This window comes from Etheostoma spectabile, unplaced genomic scaffold (assembly GCF_008692095.1).
Source record: "Etheostoma spectabile isolate EspeVRDwgs_2016 unplaced genomic scaffold, UIUC_Espe_1.0 scaffold00010730, whole genome shotgun sequence".
NCBI lineage: Eukaryota > Metazoa > Chordata > Actinopteri > Perciformes > Percidae > Etheostoma > Etheostoma spectabile.
In genome coordinates this window covers 1-15,024 of record NW_022603863.1, presented here as the reverse complement: position 1 = coordinate 15,024, position 15,024 = coordinate 1, and the positions used below count along the sequence as shown (strand labels likewise).

Here is a 15,024-nt window from a genome sequence, read left to right as displayed (position 1 = left end):
TCCTTCATACAAATAAAACTTGAGTGAAAGTAGTGACGTGATCATTTATTTAACTTGATAAATGACTATTTAACGTGAGGAGCGTTGTAGAGAACCATCCAAGTTCTTATTTTTTGGGACGATTTGAAAAGAAAAAACCCCAATTTCTGATAAATTAACAGTTGCGTGACTGTGACTCACGTACAGTACAAGGGACAATCTCTGTTTTAATTTTTTTTAAATTTAACACAGATACATGTCTGTTAATTTACAATATAACAGAAACTGTTGTGTTTCTTTCCCATTGACACAGTTATTTAACTGAGGAATTCTGTGTTTTTAATGACAGTAGAAAGTCGGGGAAATGAGCTGCGAAGTACAGTTTCTGTTATTTTACGGATTTATTTATTAAGAGTGTGTAAAAACATTTTAATAAATGGGTCAAATTAGACCCGAGGACAACGTGACGGTTAAAAACGAGTCCAAACAGGAAGTCGGTCCAGTCTCTGGGATTCAGAGACGCTGTGGAGGCTCTTTGGGAGTTTCTGGCTTTGGATTTTCTCATTTTTAAAGTTCAAAGAAAGGCTTAGTGCCTCACGGGATTATGGATTTACCCCCCCAACACAATACAACCTGGGGGGGGGCAGAAGTCACAAGTACCGTATACGTCTGTGAATGGATGAATACAGTCGTATAGAAACAGAGGTGCTAAGAGTTCAAAATACGTCCTTTTTAAAGCTTTTTTTTTTTTTTTACTTTTGCACATTTTAAGACCTGGAAAGTGAGAAAATTCCACATTTTCCGAGCCTTTAGTCTAGAAACAGAGCGTTCTTGGGAAGTTAAATACTAAAAGGCTTGGAAAATGTGCAATTTTATCACTGTCCAGGTCTAAAATGTCCATAAGTCTAAAAAAAAGCTTTGAAAAAGACGTATTTTGAACTCTTAGCATGATTAACTTCCCAAGAACGCTCTGTTTCTATATTAAAGGCTCGGAAAATGTGCAATTTTATCACTTTCCAGGTCTGAAAATGTCTAAAAAAAGCTTTACAAAAAACATATTTTGAACTCCTAGAGAGCGTTCTTCGGAAGTTAATCATACTAAGAGTTCAAAATACGTCTTTTTCAAAGCTTTTTTTTTAGACTTTTGGACATTTTTAAACCTGGAAAGGGAGAAAATTGAACATTTTCTGAACCTTTAGTATAGAAACAGTGTTCTTGGGAAGTTAATCATGCTGTTTCTTTATTAAAGGCTCGGAAAATGTGCAATTTTATCACTTTCCAGGTCTTAAAATGTGCAAAAGTCAAAAAAAAAAGCTTTGAAAAAGACGTATTTTGAACTCTTAGCATGATTAACTTCTTAAGAACGCTCTCTAAGAGTTCAAAATACGTCTTTTTGCAAAGCTTTTTTTAGACATTTTTAGACCTGGAAAGTGATAAAATTGCACATTTTCTGAGCCTTTAGTATAGAAACAGAGCGTTCTTGGGAAGTTAAATACTAAGTTTAATACTAAAAGGCTTGGAAAATGTGCAATTTTATCACTATCCAGGTCTTAAAATGTGCAAAAGTCTAAAAAAAAGCTTTGAAAAAGACGTATTTTGAACTCTTAGCATGAGTAACTTCCCAAGAACGCTCTCTAAATACGTCTTTTTCAAAGCTTTTATAAGACTTTTGGACATTTCTACACCTGGAAAGTGATGAAATTGCACATTTTCCGAGCCTTTAATATAGAAGCAGAGCGTTGTTGGGAAGTTAATCATGCTAAGAGTTCAAAATACATATTTTTCAAGGCTTTTTTTTAGACTTTTGCACATTTTAAGACCTGGAAAGTGATAAAATTGCACATTTTCCGAGCCTTTAATATGGAAACAGCATGATTAACTTCCCAAGAACGCTCTGTTTCTATACTAAAGGTTCAGAGAATGTGTAATTTTCTCACTTTTCAGGTCTAAAAATGTCCAAAACTCATAAAAAAGCTTTGAATTAATACGTATTTTGAACTCTTAGCATGATTAACTTCCGAAGAATGCTCTCTAAGAGTTCAAAATACGTCTTTTTCAAAGCTTTTTTTAGAGATTCTTTCGACCTGGAAAGTGATAAAATTTACTTATTAATTTCTTTAGTATAGAAACGGAGCGTTCTTGGGAAGTTAATCATGCTAAGAGTTCAAAATACATCTTTTTCAAAGCTTTTTTTAGACTTTTGCACATTTTTAGACCTGGAAAGTGATAAAAATGCACATTTTCTGAACCTTTAGCATAGAAACAGAGCGTTCTTGGGAAGTTAATCATGCTTAGAGTTCAAAACCTGTCTTTTTCAAAGCTTTTTTAAAAACTTTTGCACAGACTTATGGACATTTTTAGACCTGGGAAGTGATAAAATTGCACATTTTCTGAGCCTTTAGTATAGAAACAGAGCGTTCTTGAGAAGTTAATCATACAAAGAGTTCAAAATACGTCTTTTTCAAAGCTCTTTTTTAGACTTTTGCACATTTTAAGACCTGGAAAGTGATAAAATTGCACATTTTCCGAGCCTTTAATAAAGAAACTGCATGATTAACTTGTCAAGAACGCTCTGTTTCTATACTAAAGGTTCAGAAAATGTGCAATTTTCTCACTTTCCAGGTTTAAAAATGTCCAAAAGTCTAAAAAAAAAGCTATGAAAAAGACGTATTTTTAACTCTTAGCATGATTAACTTCCCAGGAACGCTCTCTAAGAGTTCAAAAAACTATTGTTTTTAAGCTTTTTATGACTTTTGGACATTTTTAGACCTAGAAAGTAATAAAATTGCACATTTTCCGAACCTATAAATAGAAACGGAGCGTTCTTGGGAAGTTAATCATACTAAGAGTTCAAAATACGTCTTTTTCAAAGCTCTTTTTTAGACTTATGGACCTTTTTAGACCTGGAAAGTGAGAAATTGCACATTTTCCAAGCCTTTAGTATAGAACTGCATGATGAACTTCCAAGAACGCTCTGTTTCTATACTAAAGGTTCAGAAAATGTGTAATTTTCTCCCTTTCCAGGTTCCAAAAATGTGCAAAACTCATAAAAAGCTTTGAATAAGACGTATTTTGAACTCTTAGCATGAGTAACTTCCCAAGAACGCTGTCTAACAGTTCAAATACGTCTTTTTCAAAGTTTTTATAAGACTTCTGGACATTTCTAGACCTGGAAAGTGATAAAATTGCACATTTTCCGTTCCTTTAATATAGAAACAGAGCGTTCTTGGGAAGTTAATCATGCTTAGAGTTCAAAACATGTCTTTTTCAAAGGTTTTTTTTTAGACTTTTGCACAGACTTATGGACATTTTTAGACCTGGGAAGTGATAAAATTGCACATTTTCTGAGCCTTTCGTATAGAAACAGAGCGTTCTTGAGAAGTTAATCATACAAAGAGTTCAAAATACGTCTTTTTCAAAGCTCTTTTTTAGACTTTTGCACATTTTAAGACCTGGAAAGTGATAAAATTGCACATTTTCCGAGCCTTTAATAAAGAAACTGCATGATTAACTTGTCAAGAACGCTCTGTTTCTATACTAAAGGTTCAGAAAATGTGCAATTTTCTCACTTTCCAGGTTTAAAAATGTCCAAAAGTCTAAAAAAAAGCTATGAAAAAGACGTATTTTTAACTCTTAGCATGATTAACTTCCCAGGAACGCTCTCTAAGAGTTCAAAAAACATATTGTTTTTAAGCTTTTTTATGACTTTTGGACATTTTTAGACCTAGAAAGTAATAAAATTGCACATTTTCCGAACCTATAATATAGAAACGGAGCGTTCTTGGGAAGTTAATCATACTAAGAGTTCAAAATACGTCTTTTTCAAAGCTCTTTTTTAGACTTATGGACCTTTTTAGACCTGGAAAGTGAGAAAATTGCACATTTTCCAAGCCTTTAGTATAGAAACTGCATGATTAACTTCCCAAGAACGCTCTGTTTCTATACTAAAGGTTCAGAAAATGTGTAATTTTCTCCCTTTCCAGGTTCCAAAAATGTGCAAAACTCATAAAAAAGCTTTGAATTAAGACGTATTTTGAACTCTTAGCATGAGTAACTTCCCAAGAACGCTGTCTAACAGTTCAAAATACGTCTTTTTCAAAGTTTTTATAAGACTTCTGGACATTTCTAGACCTGGAAAGTGATAAAATTGCACATTTTCCGTTCCTTTAATATAGAAACAGAGCGTTCTTGGGAAGTTAATCATGCTTAGAGTTCAAAACATGTCTTTTTCAAAGGTTTTTTTTAGACTTTTGCACAGACTTATGGACATTTTTAGACCTGGGAAGTGATAAAATTGCACATTTTCTGAGCCTTTCGCATAGAAACAAGGAGTGTTCTTGAGAAGTTAATCATACTAAGAGTTCAAAATACGTATTTTTCAAAGCTTTTTTTAAACTTATGGACATTTTTAAGACCTGGAAAGTGACAAAATTGCACCAGGCCTTTCCAGGAGCCCATTTAACACCCAAAAACACTTAATTTCCCTGTAAACCGCTGGATCTAACTGCTCATGGTTGTAGCAAACAGACTTTTGAACATTTTTAGACCTGGAAAGTGATAAAAATGCACATTTTCCGAGCCTTTACTATAGAAATAAAGAGCATTCTTGGGACGTTAGTCATGCTAAGAGTTCAAAATACGTCTTTTTTAAAGCTTTTTTTTAGACTTATGGACATTTTTAGACCCCGATCCTTTCCAGGAGCCCATTTAACACCCAAAACACTTAATTTCCCTGTAAACCGCTGGATCTAACTGCTCATGGTTGTAGCAAACAGACTTTTGAACATTTTTAGACCTGGAAAGTGATAAAAATGCACATTTTCCGAGCCTTTACTATAGAAATAAAGAGCATTCTTGGGACGTTAGTCATGCTAAGAGTTCAAAATACGTCTTTTTTAAAGCTTTTTTTTAGACTTATGGACATTTTTAGACCCCGATCCTTTCCAGGAGCCCATTTAACACCCCAAAACACTTAATTTCCCTGTAAACCGCTGTATCTAACTGCTCATGGTTGTAGCCAACACTTTGCAGAGGCTGGAAATCCATCACAAGCCCAAAAGCTCCCGTCCCCCTTTGGTATAAAGAACCTACCCCACCCACCCACCCACCCAGAACCCCAAAGTCCACATGCACCTGAACATGTTCTGGTCTATTTATTACAAACGTGGCGTGTTTTGGCTGCCGTGTGTGTGTGGTGGTGTCAGCTCTCCTCCAGCCAGGAGGGGGCGCCCTCGCCGGGGGGGTGCAGGCGTTCGCCGGCCTGACGCATGTTCTGCTCCAGGAACTTCTGACACGACAGACAGTGGGCGGCGACGGCGCCGTGCAGCAGCCACAGCTGGTTGTGGAGCACTTTGACCTGCAGAGGCAATATTTTTATTAATATTTAGCATCGCGATGGCGACTCTGAGAGTGATTATCAGTCTGCAGGATGAGGAGGAGGAGGAGGGAGGAGGAATGTATGAAAGAGAGATTAGAAAAGAGCCAAACATGAAATGAAAGATGGTCAAAAAGGAGACAGGGAGACAGGGAAGGCAGAAGAAAGATGGTAAAAAAGTGCAAGACGGAGACAAAAGATACAGACGGGTAGTTAAGGAGAAGAAGAAGAATTTAGATTTACGAAAAGATGGAGGAAAAAATGTTAAAATGGGAAAAAACAGTAACTACAGTAAATAGAGTAATAATAAAACATACAATAAATGTGATAAAACACACAGACACACACCTCTCCAAAAGAGAGAACACCACACACACACACACACACACACACACACACACACACACACACAACCACACACACACACACACCACACACACACACACACACACACACACACACACACACACACACAACACACACAACACACACACACACACACACCTCTCCTAAAGAGCCCTTTCCAATGCTCTGCAGAATGATAATAATAAATAATATATATGTTATATTATATATTGTTATTGGTTTAAAGAAGCATTTTTTTCCTCCTATCCCAGAATGCATCTGTGGTGTAGCCAGACCTTACTCCACAGAGCTGGAAATGCGAGACTACTGTCCCTGCCCCTCCCCGATGTGAGTCGTGCGTGCTCAGATTTAAACGGTTTACGACATAACTGTCGTACTGAAACAATAACAGAAGATGGAAATTATTCCAAAAACGTTGCAGCTATCTATGATAGCTTGGTTGCTAACGTTAGCTCAAAACACCATTCACCTGACAGCCTTTGTTGTGTTTGATGCTAACTTGTAGCTAAGCTAGCAGTGAACCAACTTGGTTAAAACCCTTGTGTTGTCTTCCAGTCAACCGTGAAAAAAAAAAAAAACCCTTTTTTTTTAAACATTATTATTGCTTTTTCCAACATTTTTGTCACTTTTTCAATGTTGTGGGAGCTTTTCTTGATGTTTTTTGATATTTTTAATGTTGACATTTTCAGCGCTTATTTCAATTGTCCTTTTTTGTGTGACAAATAACAACAAATTAACTGAAAAGGGGTCAATTTGACCCAAGGACAACATGAGGGTTAAGTAGGTTCATTTTCACTGTGTTGACATCACGGAAATCTCTCGTTAGCATCTTGGAGGCTACTTGTCACAAAGCTACGCATGCGCAACTCAAATCTGCACTCGACTCACATCGGGCAGCGACCCCACAACCACCAAAACCACTAGTATGTTAAAAAACGTGTGTTTTAAAAAGGTAAAGGGCGAGAGAAACCACTGTGACTAAGTCCCACTCGCCTTGTTCTCCTGCAGCAGCTTGACTTTGACGGCCAGGCCGTCCCGGACCCTCTGGTACCGCTCCCTCTGGCTCTGGAAGTCCTTCTGGGCCAGCTCCAGCTTGGGCAGGGTGACGGCGTCCCGGGGCCCCAGGTTCAGCTCCTCCAGGTCCACCCGGTACGCATCGTACTCCATCCTGACACCAGAGGGGGTTACGTTAGGGCACACGTGTCAAAACTCAAGGCCCGCGGGCCAAATCCGGCCCCTTGCTAATTTTGACCCGGCCCCTATATGCATTTAAGTTACATATACTTCTACTTTTTGTCACTTTTCACGTTTGTTTATAAACCATTTTATGCTTTTTTTCCAAATTTTTGGGCATTTTCTTTGACATTTTTGTTTAAATGAGAAGGCTGTATGAGATATGCAATAATACAGTCAAAGATATTTGACTTTTCCCATGACACAAAAGCAATAAACACTATGTCCGGCCCTTGATGGGATTCTCATTTTCTAGTGTGGCCCTTGGGGGAGTTAAGTTTGACACCCTTGCATTAGGGGGTACGATATCAGGAAAATACAGTGGGGCTCAAAAGTTTGGGCATCCCCCAGGTAAAAATGTGTGTTAATGTGCATAAAGAAGACAAGAAAAGATGGAAAAATCTCCAAAAGGCATCAAATAACAGATTAGACTTTTGTATAATATGTCACAAAAAGTTAGATTTTATTTTCCATCATTTACACGTAACAAAAAAATGGCGTCTGCAAAAGTTTTTCCATCTTTTCTTGGCTTTTTTATGCACATTAATACACATTTTTACCTGTTGTGCCCAAACGTTCGAGCCCCACTCCATTTAAAAGTGATTATTTTGACTTATGCTACGTTCACACCGCCACCGACTTGAGCGTCTAAAGTTACCGGAAGTCATTCATTTTCAATGGAAGCTTCTCTCAGCTGCAAGGAGCGGCAGATCTGTCGGCGTCGCGTTTTGGGCGTTTTGAGCGTCAATCAGAAAGTTGAAATTTTTCAACTTTATGGTAATGAGCTATGACGCGGTTCAGCGGCTAACGCCAGCCGCCAATCAGAATATAGGCGTCCTCCGCGCTGGCTGATCCTGGAGAAACATACGATGTAATCTTTGGTTCCTACCAAAACATTAATTCTGAGGACAAGCTCATAATCGCCGTTGCTGGGTTACCTTTCGTTTATAATATAACGTTGTTTGTACATAGGCACAAGTTAACGTTACCTGCCGGTCACATCCGCTCACAGTGAGTCCTGCACGGGTCACTAGGTTAGTCTGGGTCACTAGGTTAGTCTGGGTCACTAGGTTAGTCTGGGTCCCTAGGTTAGTCTGGGTCACTAGGTTAGTCTGGGTCCCTAGGTTAGTCTGGGTCACTGTGTTAGTCTGGATCCCTAGGTTAGTCTGGGTCCCTAGGTTAGTCTGGGTCCCTAGGTTAGTCTGGGTCCCTAGGTTAGTCTGGGTCACTAGGTTAGTCTGGGTCACTAGGTTAGTCTGGGTCACTAGGTTAGTCTGGATCCCTAGGTTAGTCTGGATCCCTAGGTTAGTCTGGGTCCCTAGGTTAGTCTGGGTCACTAGGTTAGTCTGGGTCACTAGGTTAGTCTGGGTCACTGTGTTAGTCTGGATCCCTAGGTTAGTCTGGGTCACTAGGTTAGTCTGGGTCCCTAGGTTAGTCTGGGTCCCTAGGTTAGTCTGGGTCACTGTGTTAGTCTGGATCCCTAGGTTAGTCTGGGTCACTGTGTTAGTCTGGATCCCTAGGTTAGTCTGGATCCCTAGGTTAGTCTGGGTCACTGTGTTAGTCTGGATCCCTAGGTTAGTCTGGATCCCTAGGTTAGTCTGGGTCACTAGGTTAGTCTGGATCCCTAGGTTAGTCTGGGTCACTAGGTTAGTCTGGATCCCTAGGTTAGTCTGGGTCACTAGGTTAGTCTGGGTCACTAGGTTAGTCTGGGTCACTAGGTTAGTCTGGATCCCTAGGTTAGTCTGGGTCCCTAGGTTAGTCTGGATCCCTAGGTTAGTCTGGGTCCCTAGGTTAGTCTGGGTCCCTAGGTTAGTCTGGGTCCCTAGGTTAGTCTGGATCCCTAGGTTAGTCTGGGTCCCTAGGTTAGTCTGGGTCACTAGGTTAGCCCGGCGGCTGCTCGCTCTGCCTGCACGCCGCTACGGCTCAGCGGCTAACGAGCGAGCTAGCTACTAACAGACTCCGTTGCGATCAATTAATACAACTTCTGTCATTATATATGTAATGTATAAAGGTTTCTAGTGTCAGTGTATTGGCCGTGGCTGCGTGCGCTTCTCCCGGTCGAACAGAAAACGCCGCCACGTCAGAGCGGCTAAAGCGTCACTAAGCGTCCCCGTACTTTTTGACAAGCGTCCTCGGCGGGGCGGCCAGATCTTTTTTGCAGCTCAAGTCGCTGGCGGTGTGAACGTAGCATAATACTGCGACTGCCATGAGTCACGATGTTGGAGGGAACGATCACTTTTGTGTCATTATTTCCATTTTCCTTGAAAAATACTGAAAATAACTTGATTATAGAGTGATTTTTGCGAGGATTTAGACTGTAGGACAGGATTTGAAGCACAGTACTTACGTCCTTCATGCTGCGTTCAGGGCATGTGATGAAAAGTAAGGAAATAAGAAACGTGAGTGGTTATGGAGACTTTAATTTGGCTTGGAGCCCGATACAAATATTTGGTTATTTAAACACTAACAGGGACGTTGCAGAGCGTCCTCTGGTGGACAGACTAGGCAACGCCATCACTAACAGGGACGTTGTAGAACGTCCTCTGGTGGACAGACTATGCAACGCCATCACTAACAGGGACGTTGTAGAACGTCCTCTGGTGGACAGACTATGCAACGCCATCACTAACAGGGACGTTGTAGAGCGTCCTCTGGTGGACAGACTATGCAACACCATCACTAACAGGGACGTTGTAGAGCGTCCTCTGGTGGACAGACTATGCAACGCCATCCCTAACAGGGACGTTGTAGAGCGTCCTCTGGTGGACAGACTATGCAACGCCATCACTAACAGGGACGTTGTAGAGCGTCCTCTGGTGGACAGACTATGCAACGCCATCACTAACAGGGACGTTGTAGAGCGTCCTCTGGTGGACAGACTAAGCAACGCCATCACTCATAACATGGTTGAGCGTCTGTTTTCTTCAAATATTAATTTGTCAGATTTATTTATTTATTTGTCTTGCTAAATGTTTCATATGAATGAATATTTAAATAAAAAAAAATTTTTTTAACCCTTGTGTTAAGTTTTTTTCAACACTGTTATCGCTTTTTCCAACATTTTTGTCACTTTTTCAATGTCGTTTTGACGTTTCTTTCGAAGTTATTTGACATTTCTAACGTTGATATTTTGAGCTCTTATTTTGAAGGCCCATTTTTGGCGATTTAAAAAAAACTGAAAACGGCTCAAATTTGACCCGAGGACGCCATGAGGGTTAAACCGACCATTATAAATGCCAGTACAGGTACATCGGGAGATGCCGAACATCGGGCTCTGATTTTCCTACAATTCCCAGAATGCCTTTCTGTGCCGTCCCTAGTCTCTGTCTCACCTGGCCGCCTCGTACTGCTTGGCGTTGACCATGGTGTCCTCGATGGTTTTGTTGACCAGCGTGTTCATGTCGGAGGTGAAGGCGGTAACGGCCGCCGCCAGGGTCTCGCCGCTCCTCGACAGAAACCTCTGAGCCTCCGCGTTCACGCCGAACTCCACCTGACGGAAACAGAGTTAATATAATAATAATAACAACAACATATATATCAACAGAGCTCACACTCACTCAGAGACATCGTACGATCTACGCACGTATGTGTGTGTGTTTTTCGTATTTCCTTTTGAAAAGTGCGTAGGGAAAAAAGCCCAAGAAAGTGCGAAATACAAAACCTCTCAAATGCAAAAAACACACCCACATCAAGCATAATTTAGCTGTTTTTAGTAACTATTGTTGAATATTTGCGGAGTGCGTTGTTAGTTTTATTTATTGTTGTTTATAACAGAGCACCCGCTCATTTCTACCTGTTACGACCGTTTATCTGCAGACTTCCTGCTGTTGGGTGTGTTGTCAGATTTATGTGTTTCTTCCTTTTCACCACTAGATGTCGCTGTTCACCCACTCTGACGTTGCCCTCCAAAGAACGACCTGTTAATTCCACGATCTATGTGTACACCCCCCCTATGTTAAAATACAGGGGCATAAGTATACTCCCCCCTACGTTAAAATACAGGGGCAAAAGTATACACCCCCCTATGTTAAAATACAGGGGCATAAGTATACACCCCCCTATGTTAAAATACAGGGGCATAAGTATACACTCCCCTATGTTAAAATACAGGGGCATAAGTATACACCCCCCTATGTTAAAATACAGGGGCATAAGTATACACCCCCCTATGTTAAAATACAGGGGGCATAAGTATACACCCCCCTATGTTAAAATACAGGGTTATAAGTATACACCCCCCTATGTTAAAATACAGGGGCATAAGTATACACCCCCCTATGTTAAAATACAGGGGCATAAGTATACACCCCCCTATGTTAAATTACAGGGGCATAAGTATACACCCCCCTATGTTAAATTACAGGGTTATAAGTATACACCCCCCTATGTTAAAATACAGGGGCATAAGTATACACCCCTATGTTAAATTACAGGGGCATAAGTATACACCCCCTATGTTAAAATACAGGGGGCATAAGTATACACCCCCCTATGTTAAAATACAGGGTTATAAGTATACACCCCCTATGTTAAAATACAGGGGCATAAGTATACACCACCCTATGTTAAATTACAGGGGCATAAGTATACACCCCCCTATGTTAAAATACAGGGGCATAAGTATACACCCCCCTATGTTAAATTACAGGGGCATAAGTATACACCCCCTATGTTAAAATACAGGGGGCATAAGTATACACCCCCCTATGTTAAAATACAGGGGCATAAGTATACACCCCCCTATGTTAAAATACAGGGTTATAAGTATACACCCCCTATGTTAAAATACAGGGGCATAAGTATACACCCCCCTATGTTAAATTACAGGGGCATAAGTATACACCCCCTATGTTAAAATACAGGGGGCATAAGTATACACCCCCTATGTTAAAATACAGGGGGCATAAGTATACACCCCCTATGTTAAAATACAGGGGGCATATAGTACACCCCCCTATGTTAAAATACAGGGGCATAAGTATACACCCCCCTATGTTAAAATACAGAGGCATAAGTATACACCCCCCTATGTAAAATACAGGGCATAAGTATACACCCCTCTATGTTAAAACACAGGGGCATAAGTATACACCCCCCTATGTTAAAATACAGGGGCATAAGTATACACCCCCCTATGTTAAAATACAGGGGGCATAAGTATACACCCCCCTATGTTAAAATACAGGGGGCATAAGTATACACCCCCCTATGTTAAAATACAGGGGCATAAGTATACACCCCCCTATGTTAAAATACAGGGGCATAAGTATACACCCCCTATGTTAAAATACAGGGGCATAAGTATACACCCCTCTATGTTAAAATACAGGGGCATAAGTATACACCCCCCTATGTTAAAATACAGGGGGCATAAGTATACCCCCCCTATGTTAAATACAGGGGCATAAGTATACACCCCCCTATGTTAAAATACAGGGGCATAAGTATACACCCCCTATGTTAAAATACAGGGGCATAAGTATACACCCCTCTATGTTAAAACACAGGGGCATAAGTATACACCCCCCTATGTTAAAATACAGGGGCATAAGTATACACCCCCCTATGTTAAAATACAGGGGCATAAGTATACACCCCCCTATGTTAAAATACAGGGGCATAAGTATACACCCCCCTATGTTAAAATACAGGGGCATAAGTATACACCCCTCTATGTTAAAACACAGGGGCATAAGTATACACCCCCCTATGTTAAAATACAGGGGCATAAGTATACACCCCCTATGTTAAAATACAGGGGCATAAGTATACACCCCTCTATGTTAAAACACAGGGGCATAAGTATACACCCCCCTATGTTAAAATACAGGGGGCATAAGTATACACCCCCCTATGTTAAAATACAGGGGCATAAGTATACACCCCCCTATGTTAAAATACAGGGGCATAAGTATACACCCCTCTATGTTAAAACACAGGGGCATAAGTATACACCCCTCTATGTTAAAACACAGGGGGCATCTATGTGAATGACCCCTGTAGTTTAATTTTAAGGAAGAACATTTATTTCATTATGAAACATTATTCATTCACAAAGAAAATTGGTGTCCTTAAAGGTTGGATTTTACAAATTTAATAAATTCCCAAAAGATGATTATTTTTAGACTGGGGGGGGGGGGGTAAACTTCTTCTAGCCTCTGTATATTGGCTGAAAAAGGTAGACTAGATGGAAGAATGCATGGTGTTAAACAGGAATTCGGGTTTTTACGGCTGACTCACGTGCAGCGTCGGCGTTTTGACGCTGAGGTCGCTGAAGGCGTCCCCCAGTGTCTTCTGGGTGACGGAGAACTGAGCGAGCTGATTGGCCAGCGTCTCGGCCAGCTTGGTCACGTTGTCGTAGCGCTGGCGGTCGTCTCGGAGCAGCTCCAGGCGAGGCTCCAGGTCCAGGTCCACCGTCCGAGACCCCCGGCCCAGCTTCTCCAGCAGAGCCTGCCGGGTGCACTTCAGAGAGGAAGACCGGTTGTTATTATTATTTACTGATTATATATTATTTATGGATTATATCTCATTATTATAGGTTATTAATGGTGCATTCAAGTGTCCCTTGTTTCACTGATGGGGCATTCAAGTGGGTCTTGTTTAACTAATGGTGCATTCAAGTGTGCCTTGTTTGACTAATAATGCATTCAAGTGGGTCTTTTTTTAACTAATGATGCATTCAAGTGTGCCTTGTTTAACTAATGATGCATTCAAGTGGACCTTGTTTGACTAATAATGCATTCAAGTGGGTCTTTTTTTAACTAATGATGCATTCAAATGGGCCTTGTTTGACTAATGGTGCATTGAAGTGTGCCTTGTTTGACTAATAATGCATTCAAGTGGGTCTTTTTTTAACTAATGATGCATTCAAGTGTGCCTTGTTTAACTAATGATGCATTCAAGTGGACCTTGTTTGACTAATAATGCATTCAAGTGGGTCTTTTTTTAACTAATGATGCATTCAAATGGGCCTTGTTTGACTAATGGTGCATTGAAGTGTGCCTTGTTTAACTAATGATGCATTCAAGTGGGCCTTGTTTAACTAATGTTGCATTCAAGTGGGTCTTGTTTAACTAATGGTGCATTCAAGTGTGCCTTGTTTAACTAATGGTGCATTCAAGTGGGTCTTGTTTAACTAATGGTGCATTCAAGTGGGCCTTGTTTAACTGATGGTGCATTCAAGTGTGCCTTGTTAAACTAATGATGCAATCAAGTGTGCCTTGTTTAACTAATGGTGCATTCAAGTGGGCCTTGTTTAACTAATGGTGCATTCAAGTGGGCCGTTGTCCTTGTTTAACTAATGGTGCATTCAAGAGTGCCTTGTTTAACTAATGGTGCATTCAAGTGGGCCTTGTTTAACTGATGGTGCATTCAAGTGGGTCTTGTTTAACTAATGGTGCATTCAAGTGGGTCTTGTTTAACTAATGGTGCATTCAAGTGGGTCTTGTTTAACTAATGGTGCATTCAAGTGGGTCTTGTTTAACTAATGGTGCATTCAAGTGAGCCTTGTTTAACTAATGGTGCATTCAAGTGGGCCTTTTTTAACTAATGGTGCATTCAAGTGGGCCTTGTTTAACTAATGGTGCATTCAAGTGGGCCTTGTTTAACTGATGGTGCATTCAAGTGCCTCGTAAACTGAGAAAGTTGTTGATAGTAAATCGATTGTGGATTTCGAGGACCGTGATTGGCTGATCCGGTTCCTCTCACCTTGTAGGTGGTGATGCTCCACTTGCGGACTCTCTCCAGCTTCTCGCTGGCTGGGTTGTTGTTGTTGCCCTGGACGACGACGGGTCCTGGTTTCTGTGGCGTCAATGGGAGGTCTGAAGGGGGGGGGGTGAAGGAGGGCGGGGTCAAAGGTCAACGGAGATGACGACATGAATTGAGTTTATTTGATACGCTTTACACTGGGTTGTTTCCATAGTCTGAGCTTTTATTAAACCACTCTCTGATCCTAAGAACTCCAGGTACACACACACACACAACACACACCCAGACACACACACACAAGTCAGAAAAAACAGGGACACACCACACACACCACACACACACACACACACACACACACACACACA

The 15,024-nt window shown here is 40.7% G+C and overlaps 1 protein-coding gene and 1 long non-coding RNA gene across 2 annotated transcripts; one reads left to right on the top strand and one right to left on the bottom strand.

Moving 5' to 3' along the window:
* Positions 1-1,378: 1,378 nt before the first annotated feature.
* LOC116679352 (uncharacterized) lies at positions 1,379-4,759 on the top strand. The gene is made up of 3 exons (XR_004329489.1): positions 1,379-1,440; positions 2,575-2,579; positions 4,679-4,759. It is a non-coding gene; the product is annotated as an uncharacterized LOC116679352 (long non-coding RNA).
* LOC116679351 (arfaptin-1) lies at positions 4,505-14,772 on the bottom strand (the record flags this gene model as incomplete). The annotated part of the gene is given in 5 exon segments (XM_032509017.1): positions 4,505-5,335; positions 6,713-6,887; positions 10,285-10,442; positions 13,193-13,414; positions 14,660-14,772. Coding segments are annotated over 5 exon segments (824 nt in total), but the record flags the coding sequence as incomplete, so codon positions are not given.
* Positions 14,773-15,024: the final 252 nt, after the last annotated feature.